The following is a 22,808-nucleotide window of genomic DNA, read 5'->3' on the forward strand; positions in this document are numbered from 1 at the left end:
AAACTATGCCAAGACCTCTTTTTTTGTTTTTTGTTTTTTTTTTTTCTTTTAATGAAGATCGATGATATTTCGTGATTGCTTTAACGACTCGGGATTTCCCACTTTCCTTTTAAACACAGGCTATATCATAGTTATGTGTTTGTTCTCTTTGTATCCCGCTTGCAAAAAGTAAAGAAATAAATCTAAAACCCTTTAATTAGGACTCCATGACGGCCCTTCTGTTACGTGACTAACTCGTTCATCCTTCTCACAATATTTGATGTACTTCAGTTCAGCCTGTTGGTAAACCGCCTCGAGCGCTTAGAGCCGGGGCTTCTAGTGTCTTTCTTTGGCAGCTTGAGTACAATTTAAAACATGAAAGCTGCTGGAGGCAAGGTTTCGCATTCCCCCGTCTCAAGGTTAAATCTTAGCATTGGCCACTAAGTCTCTCGGGAAGGAAATCTGAAAGGACATCCAAAGGGATGGTGATTAAGAATGAGAGGGTGACAGTGGAGCAGCACGTTCCTCTCGGTGGGGATTAGGCCCACATGGAGCACTCCTGCCAGGTCAGCGGTAGCATAGAGGATGACCGAGCCCAGTGCGAGCGTGGGCCGACAGCTCTCCGCCTGACCAGCGCACGCCGCCGCGACCAGCACAGCGGCCGGACTGGAGTCCTTCACGTCCCCCGCGCCTGAGGCCACGGACGTCAGCGGCCTGGCGTGCCGCCGCCTCCAGTTCGCATCTTGTTACCCACCGACCAATGGGAGAGAAGCCACCTTCCCGGCGTCCGCTGTGATTGGCTCTTAGCCCGGAGGCGGCGGCGGAGGGTGGGCCTCAGGGCCTGTCTCGTTTTCTGCCGCTCGGCGGGCGGCACGCGGGAGGCGCCGGCGCAGGGGAAGGCCGGGAGCGTGGCGGCCCGAGGCGGCGGCGAGCCCGGAACGGCCGGGCCCCACCGAAAGGAGGCGCCCGCGCAAGGGCAGCGCTTGAACCTCTCTCCAGTTGGCAGAGCAGGAAAAGGAGAAGGAAGGGGCCGGGCTGGGTCCCCGCTCCTCGCGCTCCGGATGGATGCGCCCGGCCCGGTGTCCCGGCGGGCGGCGGCGGCCACCATGCTGCTGCGCGCGGCTCGGGTCCCTCGCGAGTGCTGGTTCTTGCCCACCGCGCTGCTCTGCGCTTACGGCTTCTTCGCCAGCCTCAGGCCGTCCGAGCCCTTCCTGACCCCCTACCTGCTGGGGCCCGACAAGAACCTGACCAAGAGGGAGGTACGCCCGGCGGGCGCGGCGGAGCGGCGGGTGGGCGGGCGGGTGGCCGGGGTGTGCGGAGCGGGCGGAAAGCGTGCGGCCGGGAGGGATGCGGTCGAGGAAAGGTCGAGGAGTGAGAAAGGTGCTCGAGCCGCGGGAGCCGTTCTGGGCAGCGATTGCTGACTCTTCCGCCGGGCAGGCGGCTCCGTGCTGGGCGCGGCGTCAATTTGTGCTCTTTTTCTGTGGTCCGTTGGGTTTATAGGGCATGTCTTCTGTGAAGGGGCGGGAGCCCCAGTGCATGTGTGTTTCAGGCGATGTGCTGGTGATGCAGTAATGTAGCTTAGCCCCGCTCTGCTCAGACTGGTCCAGCTGTTCCCGCTGGGGGGCGGGGGGGAGATATGGTTAAAAAGTGAAAACGGCAAATGTACTTTGGACATGGTAAAGATTTAGTAAATATTTGTTGACTGGTGATTACTCACCAGATGTGAGTAATCCCTGCTTTCTGAAAGGATATTCCCTCCACCTGCCGCATCCTCTTCCTTCCCATACCTTACTTAGTTTATCTTTCACAGACAGAGGTGCTCAAATAAGGACAGTACAGAATAACAAAGATCTATCATCTTGATTTGTCTTGATTTTTAACTAGGTGAGGCTGTGAACAAGGATAGGCTGCCTCCCCTTAAGCCCCTCCTCCTGGGATAAAAGCAGATTCTTAGATGGTATCAGATAATTGTGATATATTGCTTAATTATAGTTTTTCTTGCATTGTGAATTGTTGCTTCACAGATGTTAGTTTTACTTCTCAACTACATTGTGAGATCTTGGAAAGCTTCTGTTCCGCTGTGATGCTCCAGTAATTGAAAGCACGTAGTCCATGATCAAGATTTTCTTGCTGACTGATTTTCCCTAGTAAAGTACTTCACATGTGCATTGTGTACTTTAAAAATGTGTTTAACTCTTAAAGTGTATGGTAAGTCGCAACACTTGTTTTTTTAAGAAGAAAGACATTATATTCACTGAAAAAGGAATTAAACTCAAGGTGCTACCACAAAAACAAAATAAAGCAGATTCAACATCCCCTCTCTTGAAAACTACAAGGCATGAAAACTGAGGTCTGGTATTCCTTTCTGGAACACTACAAAGGGTGAAAGCTGAGTGGGTGCTTGTTAGCTGTTCCTTTTTTCCTATGCCTCCTTTTCATCCCACCCTGCCTTCCTGCCCCAGTTGCTGTGAAATACTCCTCCCATTTAAACCTCCTTGTCTCACTGTGCTTAGTAGTCACCTCTTTTGAGTAGCAACTCAGTATCCCTGAATAACAGGTCAGAGCAGGATGCAATTACTCATAGTCCAGTTTGTTGTTGCATTGCTCCTCCATTTTCAAGGGCACTTAACAGGGAGTTGAAAACTGGTGTACAATCCTGGATTGAGGGTTTCATTTGAGTTTCTCATTTTGTCTCAGGTCTAGCAAGTATCACTGTCTTTTACCCAAGGTCAGATCTTCCCTTTCTCAGTCTTATGGACCACTCCACAAAGGACTGTAACAGTTATTCATTACCTATTTGAATTTTAATATTGGTTAAAAACAATTGTAAGGTAGAAAGGGCCATCTCTTGTGAACAAAATGATTTTTCTATTTTTTTTTTTTTTTTTGTGAGCAAGATCGGCCTTAAGCTAACATGCATGCCAAACCTCCTCTTTTTGCTGAGGAAGACTGGCCCTGGGCTAACATCTGTACCCATCTTCCTCCACTCTATATGGGACGCTGCCACAGCACGGCCTGGCAAGCGGTGCATCGGTGCACGCCCAGGATCCGAACCCGGGCTGCCAGCAGCAGAGCATGCGCACTTAACGGCTACGACACGGGGCCGGCCCCAAAATGATTTTACAACAAGGAAATTACTGCAGTAAATACGAGAGAATGATCCGGGAGACCCAGAACAGCCACTGAATCTGAAGTGTAGTCACTGAAGCAGAAATGATACTGCTTGTGAGCTGCTCACAATTAAAGTTTCATGTGAACTGCCGTGTGATCTGTGCAGTTTGTGTATCTTGCCTGACAGAGAAATACATGGGGGAGAAACATGCTCCCAGTGTTGATATTTGATAGCTGATCTGTTTTGAGACCTATTTTGTCACGTCCTGTGTCCTGGGCAGAGAGTTGCTGTGTGATGTGCCATCATGTGCCCTGTGTTATCAGAAAGCTCTCTAGGGTGAGTGAAATATGTTCAGGGAGTATGGGAATAAAGCAGAGGTGCCAGGCCCAGTAAATAGTTGCTGATTGTGTAACAAAAACATAGCACATTTCTGTTATTGCAAATTAGATGAGAAAGAGGGCAGGGTTTGAAGAGAAATCTAGCGGTCTAGAAAGGGGTGTCATTTGTCTGGGGACCTTGAAATCATGGCTGATTCTGTTGGTTGTGTACAGGATGGCTCTGTTCACCCTCTCTGGAACCCTAGATTTTTTTAATATCTAATAGCTGAGATAAGTAGAACAATTTGTTCTCCTTCCTGACTGAGTGCTTTCTCTCACCAATGGACAGTTAAATAAAAAATATTACGTGATTTTTAGGCAAAGTGAGTGTCACATCATGGTCAGTAATGTTTTTATGTTCCCCTAGAAGACTTTAAAAGGGCCAAGCTGGATCATCTTAAATAGAGCTCTTATTAACCAAGTCCAGAGACAGCGAGGGGAAAAAAGGACAGAATTTCCTCTGTCTTTCCACTCTCGAAGGATTTTTTCTTAGATTTCAGGAAGAACGTTAACCTGTTTAGGTACCACTTTATATGTTTAAACAGCTTAAAATTTGTATTCCAATAGTTGAAAGGCAAACTTCTAATAAAATAGAGCTCTTTATCTACAAAAATTTTTTTGTCCTTTCATCTTTTTTAGCATGTGGCTTGATAGACATTCACTACCTTTCTTTGATTTTTTTAAAACACTCCACCTATTCTGTCTGATATTTAGAGCCTTACAGAATTTGACTCTTATCTCCTTAACATCCTTATCTCCCACCACATCCTCTTCCCCTTGCCTTCTTCCACCTGCCCAAGCCCCATCCACATTAATCTTATAGTCATAAGTCCAGCATATCCACAGTCTCTCATCTACTGGTCTGTACTTGAAGATGTGATCTCTGCTTGGAATAATCTTCGCATGCGTATTTATTGGTATCTTTCTGTTAGTCTCTAACTTTCTCATCCTTCAAGGTCCATCTCAAAGGAGCAACCCTATATTTCCTATCTCTCTTATCAATAATGTGTGTGTGTATATTCCCCACTAGGTTCAGAACTCCTGGAGAACTGAGGCTTCATTTTATTTGTTTATTTATGTACGTATGTATGTAGTCTCCATACAGCTTGAAAACAGTGCTGTGCAAATAAGTGCTTATTAACTAGTTATTTAATTGAAACTTGATTCTAAAATAAACTCCAAATCTGAATTAGAGCTTAAAACTGTTTTCCCTTGACTTTTTGTGTCTCAGAAGAAAGCGCAAAGAAGCTCTGATGCAAAGAATTGTGAAAGGCACCCCAGAATAAAATCAATTCCCTTTGGCCTCATGGCAGATTTTACCTGAGATAAGAAGGTATTGTCTAGGGTATGGACAATGCGAGTCTGTAATTTGTGCATTATTGTGTAGGAAGTTTCCCTTCAAGATTCAAAGTATCCATCAAAGAAGCATTTTCTGGTGTAACAGCTTCTCCTTGGAGGCACTGAAAGAGAAAGGATCTTCTTTTGGAGACCCAATGGCTAAGAGATGGTGCAGTCTTCATGCCTTCCTGAGTGCCTGTAAAAGCACCTCAGGGTGGGTTGAAAAAGCTGCTGCAGTCACTAGAAGTAACCCTGGACCATAGCAGATGATCAGTAAGTTTTCTGATTGAAGAAATGAGGCATTTTAGTGTGTTGGATTCAGAAAATCTAGGTTCACCTCCTCCCTCTGCCAGTTACTAGCTGTGACAACTTTGGACAATTTCCTTAACCTTTCTCTAAGGCCAAGTTGCCTTGCTTGTAAAATGGAGATGATAAAAGCAGTTACCTCTTAGGGTTGTTGTTTGTATTAAATGAGGTAATGTAGGTATGGTGATTAGCATAGTGTGGAGTACATCAGTAAAGATTTGCTGTCATAATGCTGATAATACTGTGAGAGGGACATTCATCTTGGGTTGATCTCTCTCATAGGAGAAAAGTCAGATTTCTTATTTAGAATAAGTTAAAGAGAGTCCATCTGATCTCCACTCCCACACCCCCTTTGCCTTTATTTTTGATTCTACTTGGCATTGCAAGTCTGGTGATCTTACTTTTCCTCATCTTCTTTATCTAAACTGTGGTTTTGTGTTAGGAGTAGAATTAGACTCCTAAATATAAACACTTTAAATTGATGATTAAAAGGATGAGGTTTATATAATGAAAACTTGGCAGTTAATCATTTGGGACAACTATTATCGAAAGATTTATAACATGTCTAAGTACAGACAATATTACTGGAGTGAAGAAATCAGTTCAAGTCCCAAGGAGTGTGGTGGAAAACAAAAGAAGATGGGGTATTGCAGGAAGTGATAGGGGTATTTTTAAAGGAGAGGTATGATGGCTAACAGCTTTGTGGTGTGTTGGGGAAAATGTGAAGGTGAGGAAACATGTGAAGTAAACAGAGGAGGCAGTTTCAAACTTAACAAAACTGTAGGAGAATGTCTGTAAAATTATAGGCGAAAAGGAGTGGGGAGTTGTTAGTGGAACACAACGGTGAAAAGTCTGTAGGGAAGCCTTCACTCCTCCAGCTTTCATCTCAGTGTGACTTGTTTTCCTCTCTGGTTTTCTACTGAGAGGCGTCTTATGCTGTGGTTACGTTAGCCAAGTGCACTTGGTTCCTCATTTGCTAAAATTTCCACACTTTTGAATAAGAATCATTTCTGCAGTTCTTAATTATTCTTTCATACATACTTAGGTGCAAGAAAATTTCCTGATCAGTTGGAGGTTGCTAAATGATTTACAAACACAAATTAGACCAAAATTAATGAAGGTGAGGCTATTAGACAAATCACTTTTGGTATTCGGCCAGTCAGAAACAGAAATCAAGTCTGGAATATATTTCAGATTATGTTTTACTTTTATAGTTGTGCTCTGCACTGGCAAAAGATTTTGCAATAATTGTTTACTTTATTGTTCCTCTAAAACCCTAAAAATATTAGCGCATTTTACACTTGGGTGAACTGAGGTACACGTGAGAGTTAAAAAGAAAGTTACCGTTGGTCTTAGATTGTCAAAGTCTAGGATTAGATTGCTCCATTGCAAAGTATTTAGCCTGTTACCAAGACTACCTTTCAGAAAGCACTTAAAAATTGGGGCTGCTGATCCAGACTTTGAAATGATCATTTAAAAAACTGACTGACTTACATCCCCCGGACCTTCTAGACAGTGAAGTAGATGTAAGAGGAGGGAAAAGTCTTGTACAGTGATTGTTGTTGGAAGAATGGGGTTGGCAGTTCAATTAATTTAGTTAATTCATATTCTCCCAAGTAGTCTGTTTCAGCTTCAGTCCTTAAGTCTTCACACCTGTGAATAAAGTGGAATATGTGATTTACATGTATTCTCTCATTTAATCCTTGCAACAAACAACCTTCTGATGTAGGTCTTACCCCTCTTACTGATAATGGAGACTAAAGCTAAAAGGAACTAAAAAAACTTGCCTATAATCACGCAGCAAATGATGGAACTGAAATTCCAGCTGGGGTCTTTATGGCTTAAAGCTTATTTTAAAGATTATTTCTGCTATATCCCAATTTAAAAAATACATTAAAAAGAAAACAGGGGCCGGCCGGGTGGCGCAAGTGGTTAAGTGCGCGCGCTCCGCTGCGGCGGCCCGGGGTTCGCTGGTTCGGATCCCGGGCGCGCACCGAAGTACTGCTTGGTAAGCCATGCTATGGCGGCGTCCCATATAAAGTGGAGGAAGATGGGCATGGATGTTAGCCCAGGGCCGTCTTCCTCAGCAAAAAAAGAGGAGGATTGGCGGATGTTAGCTCAGGGCTGATCTCCTCACAAAAAAAAAAAAAAAAAAGAAAAAAAAGAAAACAGCAAAACTTCTATTTTTTTCATATTGCGGACAAGCAAAATGAAGGACATCCAAGTTGCCTATAGTCCTACCATCCACAGACAGTTATCCTGTCAGGACTGTAGGACAGATTTACCCTCCTTACCTATTCCTGTGCCCCAAAGAAATGAAACATAAAATCAGAGACACCTAATCAAACGGTAGGATCAAGGCTTCCTATCCTGTGGCTAGAAGTAAGAATTGACAATGCTTCCAAAACATTTATTTATTTCCAAAACATTTATTAAGCCAAGTATCTTCCAGACAGTATGCGGGCTGTTAGGTTGTGTGGGAAAATGTTGAGTCCGTCCTTAAGGAACCTGTAAGGCGATGGTTCTCAACTCTGGCTCATATTAAAATCTCCCAGGAGGTTTTTAAAGAATGCCTATGGCTGGGCATCCAAATTTTTTAAAGTTCCTTGAGAGATGTGCAACCATGGTTAAGAACCAGTTGCTATGAGGTGACTGGAGAGATTGACACATCCATAGCAGTATCAACAGAGCTTTGAATGTTGCAATACAAATACTGTCAGCTCCAGCAAAGTCTTCCCGGGTGAGGAAGGCTTTGAATGAGGCCTTGATGAATGGGGAGGATTTTAAGAAAAAGATGATGGGGTGGAAATGGGGAAGTATATTCCAAACAATTATCAGAATCGTTGTTGAGATTTTTTTGGTTAATAAGGATGAGGTATTCAAGGTGTTGGTAGGTTGTTTTATAAGAATAAATTGTTATGAATATTCTGGGTCCTTTGATATCATTAATGGATTTTTATTCTTCTTTTTCTATCAGGTCTTCAATGAAATTTATCCAGTATGGACTTACTCTTACCTGGTGCTGCTGTTTCCTGTGTTCCTTGCCACAGACTACCTCCGTTATAAACCTGTTATTCTGCTGCAGGGACTCAGCCTTATTGTTACATGGTTCATGCTGCTCTATGCCCAGGGACTGCTGGCCGTTCAGTTCTTGGAATTTTTCTATGGCGTCGCCACAGCCACTGAAATTGCCTATTACTCTTATATCTACAGTGTGGTAGACCTCCGCATGTACCAGAAAGTCACAAGTTACTGTCGAAGTGCCACCTTGGTAGGCTTCACAGTAGGCTCTATCCTAGGGCAAATCCTTGTCTCAGTGGCAGTCTGGTCCCTGTTTAGCCTGAACGTCATCTCTCTTACCTGTGTTTCTGTGGCCTTTGCTGTGGCCTGGTTTCTGCCTATGCCCCAGAAGAGCCTTTTCTTCCACCATGTTCCTTCCACCTGCCAGGGAATGAATGGCATCAAGGTACAAAATGGCGGCATGGTTACCGACACCTCAGCTTCTAACCACCTTCCTGGGTGGGAGGACATTGAGTCCAAAATCCCTCTAAATATGGAAGAGCGTCCCGTGGAGGAACTGGTGAGTTTAGCCTTAAATGTCTTGTGGTTGCAACTCGGGGGCTACACCAGTGGTGACAACAGATAGGAAATCCCTCCTGCTAGACCTTGTATTCATTTGGATTCAGGTTTTATTATGAGTTGGCTTACTGGTTCCTTCATTCATTGATTCAAGAGAAGGTCAGTTTATATTAGGGATGACAAATGTATTTTCCCCTGGAGTGAACGACCTCCAAGATCAACACTGGCACAACATTATATTGCTCGTGTCAGAGATGTCTTAGATTGCAGGGGCTATCTCTTCTTCATCTTTCCGTTCCCAGTACTTGGTATATAAAGAAAGCACTCAGAAAATTTTGCTAAATGAATAGATGAAATGATTCTAATAATAAATGATGACTATCTACTTCCAGTTTCTGAGTTGAAGCCCAAAGTATTTAAGGATAGAAAGTTATCTTCCTCTTCTGTGCTGGAAGTGATATCTGATATTTATTTTGAAATGATACTTTGCCAAAGTGGGGTGCTAATGAATAATACAGAGGAAGAGAATCACAAGAGGAAAATTTAAGCTGATGATGGAATAAATATTAAAAGTTTGACTATGAAATTGTTTCTTAGAAGAGAGAGGTATGGCATCAAAGTAATTCATCCACACATTCTGTCTAGCCAGGAAGTTAATTGCCTTTCCCAGTTACTCACCCTTTTTTATAAAAGCTTTGTGTCTTTCTATCAGGTTGTAAGCTGTGAGGAGCAAAGCTCATTCCAGCCATACTGAATTAGTCTTAGCTCTCCTGGGACATGTTTGGAAATAAGCCTAATAACATTCCAGTTTTGCAGGCAGCCTCTGTTAATCATAAAACCAAGCTCCATAAGCTTTGTGGGCTGGATGAGAGTAAAGAACCAAGGTGAATAAAGTCTTTGGCTCTCCACCTGGAGTTAACTCAGCTTGTTTCGGTTAACTCAGCATCTAATTACTCTCTTTGCCTACCCACATACTTCACTGCTGGTTACTCATTGAAATTTAGGTTATCATCCCAAAGAGCTTGTGTCACCCTTTAGAGCCTGGGTGACACTCATCATGAAACTCACTTTGGGGGCTGGCCCCATGGCTTAGCGGTTAAGTGCACGTGCTCAGCTACTGGCGGCCCAGGTTCAGATCCCAGGCGTGCACCGACACACCACTTGTCAGGCCATGCTGAGGCCACGTCCCACATACAGCAACTAGAAGGATGTGCAGCTATGACATACGACTATCTACTGGGGCTTTGGGGAGAAAAAGGGAAAAAAAGGAGGAGGATTGGCAATAAGTGTTAGCTCAGGGCCGGTCTTCCTCAGCAAAAGAAAAAGGAGGATTGGCATGGATGTTAGCTCAGGGCTGATCTTCCTCACAAAAGAAAAAAAAGAAACTCACTTTGATCACTCTAGCACCTGTGGGCAGCTTCAGTCAATATTACCAAGGATTAATTAGGAATGAAATGCTGATTCCCTCATAGTTTGTCAGGTGATGTTGGAGAGTAAAAGGGTTGACGGAGGAGGGAAAGAAGTATAATCATCTGATAGATCTTGTGGAGTAGAACAAAAAGAATAAGGACCCTCCAGCCAGCCCTGACGGCCCAGCGGTTGAAGTTCTGCGTGCTCCACTTTGGTGGCCCAGGTTGAGTTCCTGGGTGCAGAACTACACCACTCGTCTGTCAGTAGCCATGTGGTGGTGGCTCACGTCCAGGAACCAGAAGAACTTACAACTATACACAACTAGGTACTGGGGCTTTGAGGATAGGGGAGGAAGAAAAAAAGAGGAAGATTGGCCACAGATGTTAGCTCAGGGCGAATCTTCCCCTGCAAAAAAAAAAAGAATAAGGACTCTTTTTTACCTGTTTCAAATGTATTAAAATGGCTTTAGCCAAAATTAATATGTATACAGTACATATAATACATAGATACACATATATATATTAAAAATTAACATGGTTCTGAAGATTTTTATAGACCAGTGAGTTTTAAACTTTTGAACATGAATAAGAAACATAGTAAGAAAGACATTTTACACAGCAACCAGTACATTTATAGGTATGTGTATATTTATATATAACTGAAACAAAAATTTACAACACAATACTTTAATTTGACACATTCTGTTCAATTTTTTTTTTTAATTTTTATATTATCCTCTTTTTGCTTTAGGAAGATTTGCCCTTAGCTAACATCTGTGGCCAGTCTTCCTCTATTTTGTGTGTGGGTCGCTGCCACAGCACGGCTGATGAGTTGGTGTAGGTCCACACCCGGGAACCAAACCCAGGCTGCTGAAGCAGAGCATGCCAAACTTAACCACTACGCCACCAGGCCAGCCCCTCAGTTCATTTTTTATAATGCAGATAACTGTCCACTAAATTGTTTTTATTACCTACTAATGAGTTGTAACCTGTTTAAAAAACTCTGTCCTAGACCAACTTGATATTTGTTGTTTATATATATGCAAAATGCCAGTACTTGGCTTGCTGAAAAATTATAAAATTTTAGAGTTAGAAGTACAAGGAACTTTAGATCTCATCACTCCTCTCATTTTAGAGTTGAGGATTGAGATGAGAGATTAGCAATTTATGCAGAATTGCACAGACATACTAAATGTAATTTAAGAGCATATATGAGATCTACTTCGATCTATACTTTGTTGCATAAAGTCTTTCCCTGGCATGATGGTCAGAACCATCATGTTGGCTACAAGGTGGTAAAAATTAGGATTCAGGTCAGTTCTGTGAAATCCTTGGCGCGGCTGCTGACACCCTAGCGGGCAGGCAGTGCTGCTTGGCAGCTGTACAACGCCAAAATACTGCTGTTTTTCTTTGACAAGCTTGAAGGACGGTCAGAATATGGATATGCAATTGGGATTGCAGTGCCATTTTAAATTGATAAAGCCCATAGTTGATCCATAAATCATAATTTTGGTAATTATGGTGAAGAAGAGTAGGTAGGTAGGTGAGTGGTTCTGATTTTGTAGAAAGTGTAAATGAAGGAAGAGTCACAGTGACAGCCCAGTCCACAAGTTACCTTAGTGTATTTGTGAGTTCCTTTCAGAATGAGTCTGTTGCTTTGGGGCAAAGGGTGCTGACATTGCCACCAAAGCCAGTGATTTTCTTTTCTCAACAGGGAACTGGACTCATTCTGTGCTTGGCTTGTAGCCAGACCTGCTTTATTTTAAGTTGCTCATCCATTAGAAATGATGTAAATTAAACCACTTCTTTAGCACAGGGCCTGACATGTCATTAGTACTTAATAAATAATGTCTGTTAATAGAGCTATACTTTTATTTGTAGACCGACACCTTGTACTGTTAGTGAGCATACTTTGTGTGTATGTGTGTTATAGTTCTATAAAACACTGGCAGCGGCAAAATTAATGTTTCTGCTTTGTACTTAATGTCATTTCTAGCAGCAAGGTATAGTGGATTTTGAAGAAAGAGAAGTAACTTCAAACTCCAGTTTTAGTACTTACCTCATGCATGTATCTACCTCATACGGTTATTTCAAGTATTAAATGCAGCACTGTAAAGCTTTCATATGAGTATTGCTAGTAGATAATCAATACATACAATACTTTATCATTAGACATGAATAATCAAGAACAGCTTTGTACTTTTACTGTAGATAGTTATTTATTTGTGAGGCTGTAAATAATCTTTCACTTTGAGTTAGTTACTCTTGGTCTTCTAGACCTTATGAAAGGTGTCACAAGAATCTGGTACTAATTCCATCACTAATTCTTGAACTGAGTTAGGCTACTCTTAAATGTAGAGAGTATTAAACCAGGTGATCACTAAGCTTTCTTAGCTCTAGAATCTTGAATTTTATGAGCTTATTGATCTGAAGGCACTCTATCTTTTTTTTCTTCTGCTTCCCAGGCGTGACATGAACAACTTTGCCTTTCCTGTTCAGTTTCTCGTATATGTAGGAATACATAATTAATATCATAGAAGTGATTTAAATTGCAATCATCAGCCCTTGACTTGAATCTTCACAGTTTAGGCATTAAACCCTAATTATCCTTCCTCCTATATTTTCCTACTGTATATAAAAGAAAATCCAAAATTCTCATCATGGCCTCTAAGACCCTATACAGTCAGGCCCCTTGCTAACCTCTTTGACCTTACCTCTTACTACTGTGTGCCAAAAAGCACTGGCCTGAAACGCATCAAGCTTATTCCCACTTCAGAACTTTAGTCGGGAGGTTCTCTCAGTCAGGAGTGCCCTTCACTCTGATTTTCATGGCCAGTTCCTTTATGTCACTCAGGTCTCAGCTCAGACTTCAGCTTTTCAGAAAGCCATTCAACGCTCTTGGCAATCATTACTTCTCCATACCACAGTCACTTGCTAGCCCATTACCCTGTTTATTTTCTTCATAGTATTATTCCAACTGTAAGCTCTCTTTTATGTGTGTTTTTCTTCTCTCTCCCTTACTAAAATGTAAGTTTCTTGAGCACAGGGACGTTTCTGCTGTATTGCAGTGTCTAGAACATTGCCAAACACATAGTATAGACACTCAGTAAATACTTGTTGATTGCATAAATGAGTCATGATAAATAGAGTATAAGGGAAACCAGCATTTATTGAACACTTGCTACATACTGAATCATATTCATTTAGTTCTTCCAGTAGACTGTTGAAGTAAGCATTAATTTCCATTTTATAGTAAAAAGCCTAAGATTTAGGAGTTTTTCTCATCTTCATGTAGGTAGATTTGCTTCTACTGCTGCTTCATTATCAGCTCAGCTCCCATTTATTTTGACCTGGGTACCAGATACTGTGCTCAGAACCTTAGATTCATTATCTGATGTAATTCTTATTGAAACTCTATGATGTAAGTATCACCATCCCCATTTTACAGAAGAGAGATCTGAAGCTTACATTAAGTAACTTGCCCAAAGGCACACGGAAAGTGGCACAGTCAAAATTTCTAACCCAGATCTAGTTGACTTTAAAATCCACTACAGTAGAGATTCCCCTTTCTTGATGGAGAGAAATAATTTCTAAAGCTTTTTTTTTTAAACAGGATCAGAACCTTTTCTTTAAATGAAATCTGAAACTAGATGCCCATTGTGATAAACAAGTAAAAATTGAGCTGAGGGATGGTGTGATTAGGCAGAACTATGAAACATTGCTTGGTTCTCATTCCAGTGAGATTACCCTAGAATTTTAGGGAGAAAATGGCCTTTATTTACTTAATTTCAATAGTCATTGTTACAATATATAGTTAATAAATATATCATCTTAAGAGGAAAAAAAATCTGATTTTATAAGAAAGATTCATACTTAGTTTTTTAATTAAACAATACAGAAAACTAGATAAAAAGAAGTCAAAATCATCTGAACTGCTACCACCCAAAGATTACCACTATTAATATTTTAGTCACCTTCTTTCTAAAATCTCTTTTCATATATACATATGTATGTATTTATAAGTATACATTTTATGGTGAATGAAATTATAATCTACATGTAGTTTTGTAACTTTATTATTATTATTTTTTTTACTCATTGTTATGTAATACTCATCTTTCTATGTCTTTTCATGTCAAAATAGCCTTCAGAATCCAAAGAAATGAAACCATAATGGTGAAAGTGGCTGGTGGGAGGTTTGTGTGGGGCTGTATTCTGCCTTTCTCACCAGGCTGGCCCTGAGCCTAAAGCCAGAATTCGAGAGAGACTTATGTGAAGAACATAGTCTGCCTCTTGACCCTCCTTTTTTATCCTCATTTGTCGTCACAAAACCTTCTGCTCTGGATATCTCCAGTCAGACTCCTGCCAATGGATATGTCTGAGTTGGGATGGAGGGGAGAGGGTGTGTAGCCATATGTGGTTGTACCCCGCCCTCTTACAGCTCAGTGCCCCTGAACCTCAGATAAGTGTCATCTCCCTTGAAAAAGAGTAGCCAAAGGCAGATCTCTGTGCTGACTCTTAACAGGTTGCTAATGCCCTGTCTTCAGGCTTATGAACCAGGGTTCTGTGGGATACTGGGCCAAGGCAAGAATGACTGTTCTTGGACTAAAATGAGTGCACAGCAGGCCAGAGCAGGAGAGAGTGTCCTATAAGCCTGTTATGTTTGGAGAAAACTTGGTTGTTGCTGATTCTTAAATGTACCTCAACAGCACCTTCTACTGTGCTTTTGTTCTTGTTTCCTTTCCCTGGAATTTTGTTCTTCATTATTTCTCTGTTCAAATCTTATCTGTCTCCCAAAGTCTATCTCAAACACCAGTTCTCCCATATACATATTTTGGTCTCTTTTCCTTGAAACCAGATGGACTTTATTTGTCCCCATTGGTTAAGGCTCATTCCATGTTTTTACTGTGTTTCAGGTAATGGAATATCAACAGCTGAGGAAATAATTAGCGTCTTCCTTTCATCGTGAAAAATGTTTGTTTTTTATAGCAAGAGTTAGTGTCAGGATTGTGTCCTTCAAAAGCACTTAAGAAGAGAAGCAAACTTATACTCAGGCATTTCCTTCCTAGCTGTTGGTTTGACTATAGAAAAATCTCCCTCTGCGCATAACTGAGCTGAGAAAAGAGTGGCATTAACTTGGTATTGCATTCACCTAATCATACCTACTAAAAGTTCTATTTAAAGAAGGGGCCAACAGCAGAAGGGAGTAATCATTTTATATCCGGAGGTTTTCCTGCCATGCAAGGCATGTGGCCTCCGACAACGAGAGCAGGTTGACTCATGCTGCTGCCATTGGTGTTATTACTCTGTAACATGGCTCCTGTCACATGTCCCGGCTCTTACATGCGACTTCATGGTCAAGTCCCCTTGGGTCCATTTGGGCTCTCTCATTTTGCTTTTCCATGTTAGCCCCACAAAAGTAAAATTTCCTGTGTTCTGAGCAAGGCTCAGGAATTAGAGCAAACTTTGATAGATTAGACCTTTGATACACTTGGAGTCAGAGAATCTCACAGGATGTCTGGAATATCGTATTGACTTCATGGCAGTGTTGGGATGGTGCATAGTTTAGTAATGTCTGGGTTCACTTGGTTAAAAACATAATGGCTTTATTACTTCATTTATTTCCCTTGTGTAAATATTGGGTAATATAAAAAGTATAAGGAAGAAAATTAATATCACTAGTCACCCTACTACCCAGAACTGCTGGGTAGAGAACTGCTGCTAGTATTTTGGTCTGTTTGTTTCTAAGATATCTGCCCTAACCATTACTGTTCAGTGAATCTGTCACTTATAAGGATAGGAGGTTCTCATTGACAGACTCCAACTCAGCAGTGATTTAAGAGGGTTAACAGTGATTTCTTAGGGTTGTTGCTTATTCTTAATGTTACTTGCCACTGTGTGGAGAGATGTGGAATGTCATCTCCCTTTGGCTGAAGTATGCAATCTCTGACCATCTTTCTACCTTCACTTTGTAAACAATACGTCCTTTGCTGGATTGATTATGTACAGCTGTGCTAATGTTTATAGAACATGTAAAGCAAAAATTGTATGAGAATGTGTTTTTTTCCCCAGAGGATAAAAATGTAATTTCTAAGAAGTGTGTGTGTGCATATATATATATTGCTTTCTGTGCCGTTGCCTTCAAGATGTTTGGGCTTTCTTCCCTTTTGCTGTGTAGGAATCCAAGCCAGACCGTCTCCTGGTGCTGAGGGTACTGTGGAATGACTTCTTGATGTGCTACTCCTCGCGCCCTCTGCTCTGCTGGTCTGTGTGGTGGGCCCTCTCCACATGTGGCTATTTTCAAGTCATTAACTACACTCAAGGCCTGTGGGAGGTGGTGTTGCCTTCTCGCGATGCTGCTATCTATAATGGTGGTGTGGAGGCCGTTTCAACCTTACTGGGTAAGCAATGCAGGATCGGAGAGGCTAGTTGGGAGGGGGAGAGTCCTCTGCTAGTTGTCAACCATAATCAGATCTCTCCCCTCCCAAATTGGAATTAACCCCAAAGGATGATTTAGTTATTTTGAGATCTGATTTTATAATTTAAGAGGAAAATTTAGAAGTGCTCAAGTGGCAGAGGACTATGCCTAAAAAACTTGAAGAATTCAAGTTTTAAGTTATAAAGTTATAATTCAAGTTATAAGGAATTTATAACCTTTGGGGAAACATAATGTAATCATTTTCAAAAATTTTTTCTTATCCGAGTTTCCATTATGTCTGTATTTAGTGGGTATTTTTGCCCCTCGATGTGAAACTTTGAATAGCAATATACAATAGTATATAATAATAGCTAACAACTGTGAGTGTTACTGTGTGCTGAGTGCCATTCTAAGGGCTTTGTGTATATTAACTCAGTTCTCACAAAATTCCTGAGATAGATGCAGTTACCCCCTTTTTGTAGTTAAGGAAGCTGTGGACAGATAGGTAAATAACTTGCCCAGAGTCATAGATGGCAGTTAGTAAAGTCAGGATTTGAACTCAGAAGCCTGTGTCCTTAACCATTATATTCTGTTGTCCATTTTTAATTTGTTGACCTACTCCATAAGGTTTTTGGAAGACTACATGATTTCCGTAAGCATTTATAACTGCCCTGGCATTTAGAAAGCACTCCATACATTGTAGCTATCATTATCGCTGCCATCATTTTACCAAAGGGCAGAGATGCCCTTTGTCATGTGCTAAACTGCTGCTCAGTTAGGAGGAGAGATGACCCATCCTGCCTTGTGGCCAAGCTAGAAGCAGTGGTCCTTTTTGACTCTTGCCTCTGCTTCAGCCTCAGGAGCTTTTTCCTTAGCAGCATCCCTGGGTCTGTGTCCTCTTTTCCATCTGATTGCCAGCTGTCCTAATTCAGTCTCACAGCATCTCTCAGCGCCTCCATATTGTTCATTCCATCAAGTCCAAAATTCTCTGCTTGATTCTCCAGGCCCTCCATAATCTTGAGCTACCCTGTTTATGAATTTAAAGCTTTTAAAATGTAATAATCTAAGATGAAATTTTAATTTATTGAAATAGTATTTGTTTAGCAAAATAACTAGATTACTTTTCTCTTTTTGTTTTGTAGGTGCTGTTGCCGTGTTTGCAGTTGGTTACATAAAAATATCCTGGTCAACTTGGGGAGAAATGACGCTGTCTCTGTTTTCTCTCCTGATTGCTGCCACAGTGTATATCATGGACACTGCGGGGAACATCTGGGTGTGCTACACATCCTATGTGGTCTTCAGAATCATCTACATGTTACTCATCACTATAGCAACGTATGTATTTTGATTTAAAAAAGCATTAGGAAAAGTTGTGACAGGATAAACTTTTTTGTTTCTTTACAAACACATTAAATTGTTTAGTTAAAAAGAGTCAAATGGGAGAAAGCATTGTGTTGTATGTGCATTATCAGGTTTTCTCCTGAGGAAGCATTTAGGCAAGGTTCGTTTATTTCCTCATTCACATGTTCCTGCTGTTTTCAGATGTTTGTGTGAGATTTGCATCATTTAGGAACAAAATACTTTTTGCTTTGTTGGGAAGGGAATTAACAGAAAGAAGGGGTACTCTTCACATTTAAAATTAAAATTGTAGCTACCCAGGAAGTAATTCTTGTCTGTTTATTCTTCTTTTGTTTATTTTTTTTTTTAAGTTTTCAGATTGCTGCAAACCTCAGCATGGAGCGCTATGCCCTGGTGTTTGGTGTAAACACCTTCATTGCTCTGGCACTGCAGACTCTGCTCACTCTAATTGTGGTAGATGCCAGTGGCCTTGGCTTAGAAATTACCACTCAGGTAAGATCTCTGACTTGGCACTGAAGATGTTATGACTCGATCAGGGCGGCGGAGGTGGAGCATGCTCGAAAACAGATTCCAACAGTATTGACAGACACAAAATAAAAAGTGCGGGTGGTCCTTCCTTCAGTCATCCCCGCCCTTAGTTCTTTTCTACCTGGAGGATGTTAGGACCATCATCTTTTTGATGAGGCCGTAGACCATTTCTGAGTGTAACTAACCAGCCAGGTGGAGCTGAGGTAATATTGGTTCCTTCCAGGCCAGGCTCTTCTGCTTCCTCATCCCAAATCTCCCTCCATTTTTAATTCTGTTCCTGGAATGCTGTATCCCATGTTTTAGATGCTCTGCTTCATCTCACAGCTAAGTCTTCTCCCTTCTTTATTTAAAATACCCCCCGCCCAAATACCAAGGTGATGACTTGCTGTTGATGAATAGCAGTATGATTCTTAACATATAACCTATTGAGAAACACCTGCACAAACACCCAAAGACAATGTGAATGCTTTTATTCATTCGGGAATTGTATAGTTGCATATGCCTTCATGCATTATGAGGCATACGCATTGTAGGTAGGGCTTGCTTTGTACTTTGAAAATGGGCAATTGAATCAAGAAGTGCCTACCCCACCCCCATCCAAGCTCAAATGATTCCTTCTCCGTTATTCCCTCCATACTTACATATTAGTTTTCTTAGAATACGAAGACCCAACATGTTAGCAGTAATTAACTTTGTTTTTACTGAAGAGATCTAAAAGAGAAATAATAATAATAGGTAACATGCATATAGTGCTTTCTATGTGGCAGGTACGTTATATAGAATTTTGCAAGGTTGTTGTCCGGGTTAGACATTGAGAAAATTAGTTTGAGAGATGTTAAGTAATGTTAAGTGTTGTTTACGGTCACACAGACAACAATAATGTGGCAGAGCTAGGCTTTAAAGCAGCATCCAACTCTAAAGCCTCCACATCTCCCACTGCATCATGCTGCCTCTAAAAGGGGCACAGTGGGGAGAGCAGAGGAGTGGGAGCTTACTAGTAATCTTTCTGCATGTTTCCCAATTACTACCAGCAATAAAAACCTCGAGAAGACCTCTCAAGGATTAGGTGCTTACATTTGGGATGGAGGGTAGGAGAGAAACTAAGTGCCTGTTATCTTGCTATAGAAATGGTGGGTTTAAACTTATGGAATAATAGAATTTTGTGGGCTGTACTGAAACTCTAATTGCTGTGATTAATTAACAGGTTTCCTACAGGAAAATGTATCCAAATTTGAAAGAACCGGGCTCAAAGACTTAGAGTGACACTTGTATTGCACCCATGAGCTAGCTTATAAGTATTTAGTAAGTTTTAAGAAGAAGATGATGATGAAGATGTTGATCATCTATATAGTCACATTAAAAACTGATTTAGAGAAGATTCTCAGAAAAAATAATCCTGTGATGGTATATAGTTGACCTTCTACTGCCCTCTTCTGGGGAAGAATAGAAGTTCTTGATCTTCAGAACTTGGCCTGTTAGTCATACCCACCTATCAGCTTGAGGGCAGAGATCAAGATTCAGGTATAACTGACAGCAACAAAAATAAAAACAGTAGTATTAACAGCATTAGCATTGTGCTAATAAATATTTACATACATGATCTTGTCCCTTCCCAACAACCCTGTAAAGTAGGAAATATGTAAATGAAGTCAAAGCTCAGAGATTAAGTATCTCAATCAAGGTCACACAGCTAGTAAGGGAGGTAGTCAGGATTCAGAGTCAGGCTTCAGTACCACCACAACTGCTGCCTCTTTGTATCTTCAGTGCCTGGCACACAGTGTAAGCACACAATGTTTTTTGAAGTTTTATGGAGAAAATATATCTTTAATTATAGTATATGTTCACATTTACCTAAGAAAATAGCTCATCTTCTAATTGATAATTCTGTGACTTGCTACTTTCCCCACCTTTAGTTCCTGATCTACGCTGGTTATTTTGCACTCATCGCTGTGGTTTTCCTGGCTAATGGTGCAGTCAGTATTATGAAGAAATATAGAAAGCAGGAAGATCCAGAATCAAGTTCTCAAGTAACCACTTCATAATATACTGCTGATGAGCTGCTTCTTATAGCAAGAACTCTGCACAGCAACTGTGCCTGGATGTATTTAATTTTTTTCAGATGTAGACATATATTTATGAATGTGCATTTCATGGCTTCAAAGCAGCCACTTGACTATATCTTATGTTCCTGGAGTAACATAATATGGTTCAGAGGAACCGGAAGTGAAGTTTATTTTGTGGGTAATTTATGAGAGCTAATTTAAGTCTAACGTTTTTCTGATTCAGAGATGAACTTGATTTTGAAAAACAAGTAATCATGAGCAATCAAGCAGTACATGGTGTTATATATATGAGAACAAGTGAGTTTGATGTTTCATAGGTCAGACAATTCTCTATCTGCTTAGCCAGAAGCTTGGCCTGGTGGGACCAAGGCTTCACAGGGGTCACAAGTCAGGATAGAAATATATTGGGTTTTTTTTTTGGTGAGGAAGAGTGGCCCTGAGCTACCACCTGTTGCCAATCTTCCTCTTTTTGCTTGAGGAAGATTGGCCCTGAGCTAACATCTGTGTCAGTCTTCCTCTACTTTGTATGTGGGACGCCGCCACAGCATGGCTTGATGAGCGGTGTGTAGGTCCACACCCGGCATGCGAACCCTGGGCCACCGCAGCGGAGCGCACGAACTTAACCACTACGCCACCGGGTTGGCCCAACTTAATTCTTATTTCTCTGTTACTCATGTGCATTTGTGTTTCTACACATGAAAGTTGTTCCTATCACTGGCTATATTTGCTCTGGTTTGGTGTTCTGTCCTATAAGGAGTGTGTGTCATTTCTAATAAGTTATTTTTTAAAAATTCATTGTATGAATGTTCTCAGTTCCTATCTTGACAATTATGTGTTTGTGTAGATTTTCTTTAGAAGTACATTTTTGCATTATTCATATGCTTCCCAGAGAAGCTCATCTAGTTAGAAAATAAGGCAAGTTTTGAAGCCTACTAATAATCTAAATGAAGAGACCTAATCAGAAAATTTAAGATAGGTTTCCTTGTCTTCTATTCTTCAGTATGAAGGACTATTTATTCCATGATGAAAAGTTAGTATATGGGCTAAAGACAGAACCAGCCCATTTTGTATTTGCATTCCCTTTTATTTCCAAAATTAAATGAAAAACTCTTTTTTTTAAATAACTTCATCCCCATGTATAGCTTTTATATTATTCGTTCTTGTTGTCCAAGATAAAAATGTCATCAGGAGTTGGATTATTCCAAAGCCTTTTTCACAAACTGAGCCTCTTTAATTATTTCACTGATTAATAATGGGACAGGAACTAGGATAGACTTGATTCCTGCATTTTGTACATTAAATCTGCCTTTGTTTCTAAGGGTGGATCATCTTGAATATTTGCTTAAAATAAGAATTGTTAACGATTCCATTTCCAAGTTACTTGAAAAAATATTATTGTGTATACATTTAATCCTGAAATCAGCCTACCAAGTGGCTGCTAGAATATGTGAGACATGAAAACGATTTTAAAGCCAGCTTTGTTGCCTTATCTTGAAAAGAATCTAGGTAGCTGCTTTCAACTGGGTGTTAACTTTTTTAGAATGACACAGCTAAACAGTGTGAATAATAGTGTCAAGACTGCAAAATTGACATATTTCTTTGGTGTAAGCAGGAATTGTAGAAGTAAATGAATCAGGATAAGAATAGGTCATTTTCCATTCGCCTTCCTTTCAGATTAAGAGAGAGGAAAAGAACACTAGCTAAGGAAGGGAAGGGGCAGTGATGTCATAAAAGTAGCAGCCTCTAATTTTATATTTTGCCTTTTTTTTTTTGCTACATAGGGAATTGTTCACTCAGAAACAAGTAGAAAAGTGGTGTTTGAAGTATTTTATTTAATTTTTTTAAATAAAATGGATAGTGGTACAAATTGTTCACATTACCAAAGTAATATTTCCCTGGAATTTAATTCGAAGACTGTGGCACACAACCAGAGCCTTTACTTAAGACAATAATAAGTTCACAATTTGGTATGTGGTCATATTTGTAGAATACTAAACCCAATTTATAAGTTGTATGCAGTTTTGCAAAGAAGTATGGAAATAATTTGTACTTTTTATTCAATTCTGTATAGATTATAAAATTATTTTTATTAAATAAATATTTTACAGTATATTTTCCTTTTTTAATCAAAATTATTTTAAATTTATCTTTTGCTTCAGTAGGAGCTTTGGTTTACCTTTTTAAATCTTTTAATAATTACTCCTAGGACAAATTTCATATTAAGCCTTCCCCTCACCTGACCTTACTAATTAACCTTGTCATCCTGTTAATTCTTTCATTGCTTTGTGATCTTTTCCTTTGACTCTTTACCCTTATTTCTGTTGTTTCCCAATTTTTTCC

General features: G+C 40.6%; 1 protein-coding gene across 1 annotated transcript; it reads left to right on the plus strand.

The window, feature by feature from the left end:
* Positions 1 to 891: 891 nt before the first annotated feature.
* SLC19A2 (solute carrier family 19 member 2) lies at positions 892 to 22,566 on the plus strand. The gene is made up of 6 exons (XM_058540110.1): positions 892 to 1,238; positions 8,090 to 8,692; positions 16,279 to 16,501; positions 17,661 to 17,853; positions 18,228 to 18,369; positions 20,319 to 22,566. The coding sequence occupies exons 1-6, from the start codon at positions 1,041 to 1,043 to the stop codon at positions 20,445 to 20,447; spliced, it is 1,488 nt and encodes a 495-aa protein (XP_058396093.1). The 5' UTR covers positions 892 to 1,040; the 3' UTR covers positions 20,448 to 22,566.
* Positions 22,567 to 22,808: the final 242 nt, after the last annotated feature.

The sequence above is a fragment of the Diceros bicornis genome, chromosome 4 (genome assembly GCF_020826845.1).
Source record: "Diceros bicornis minor isolate mBicDic1 chromosome 4, mDicBic1.mat.cur, whole genome shotgun sequence".
Taxonomy (NCBI): Eukaryota; Metazoa; Chordata; class Mammalia; order Perissodactyla; family Rhinocerotidae; genus Diceros; species Diceros bicornis.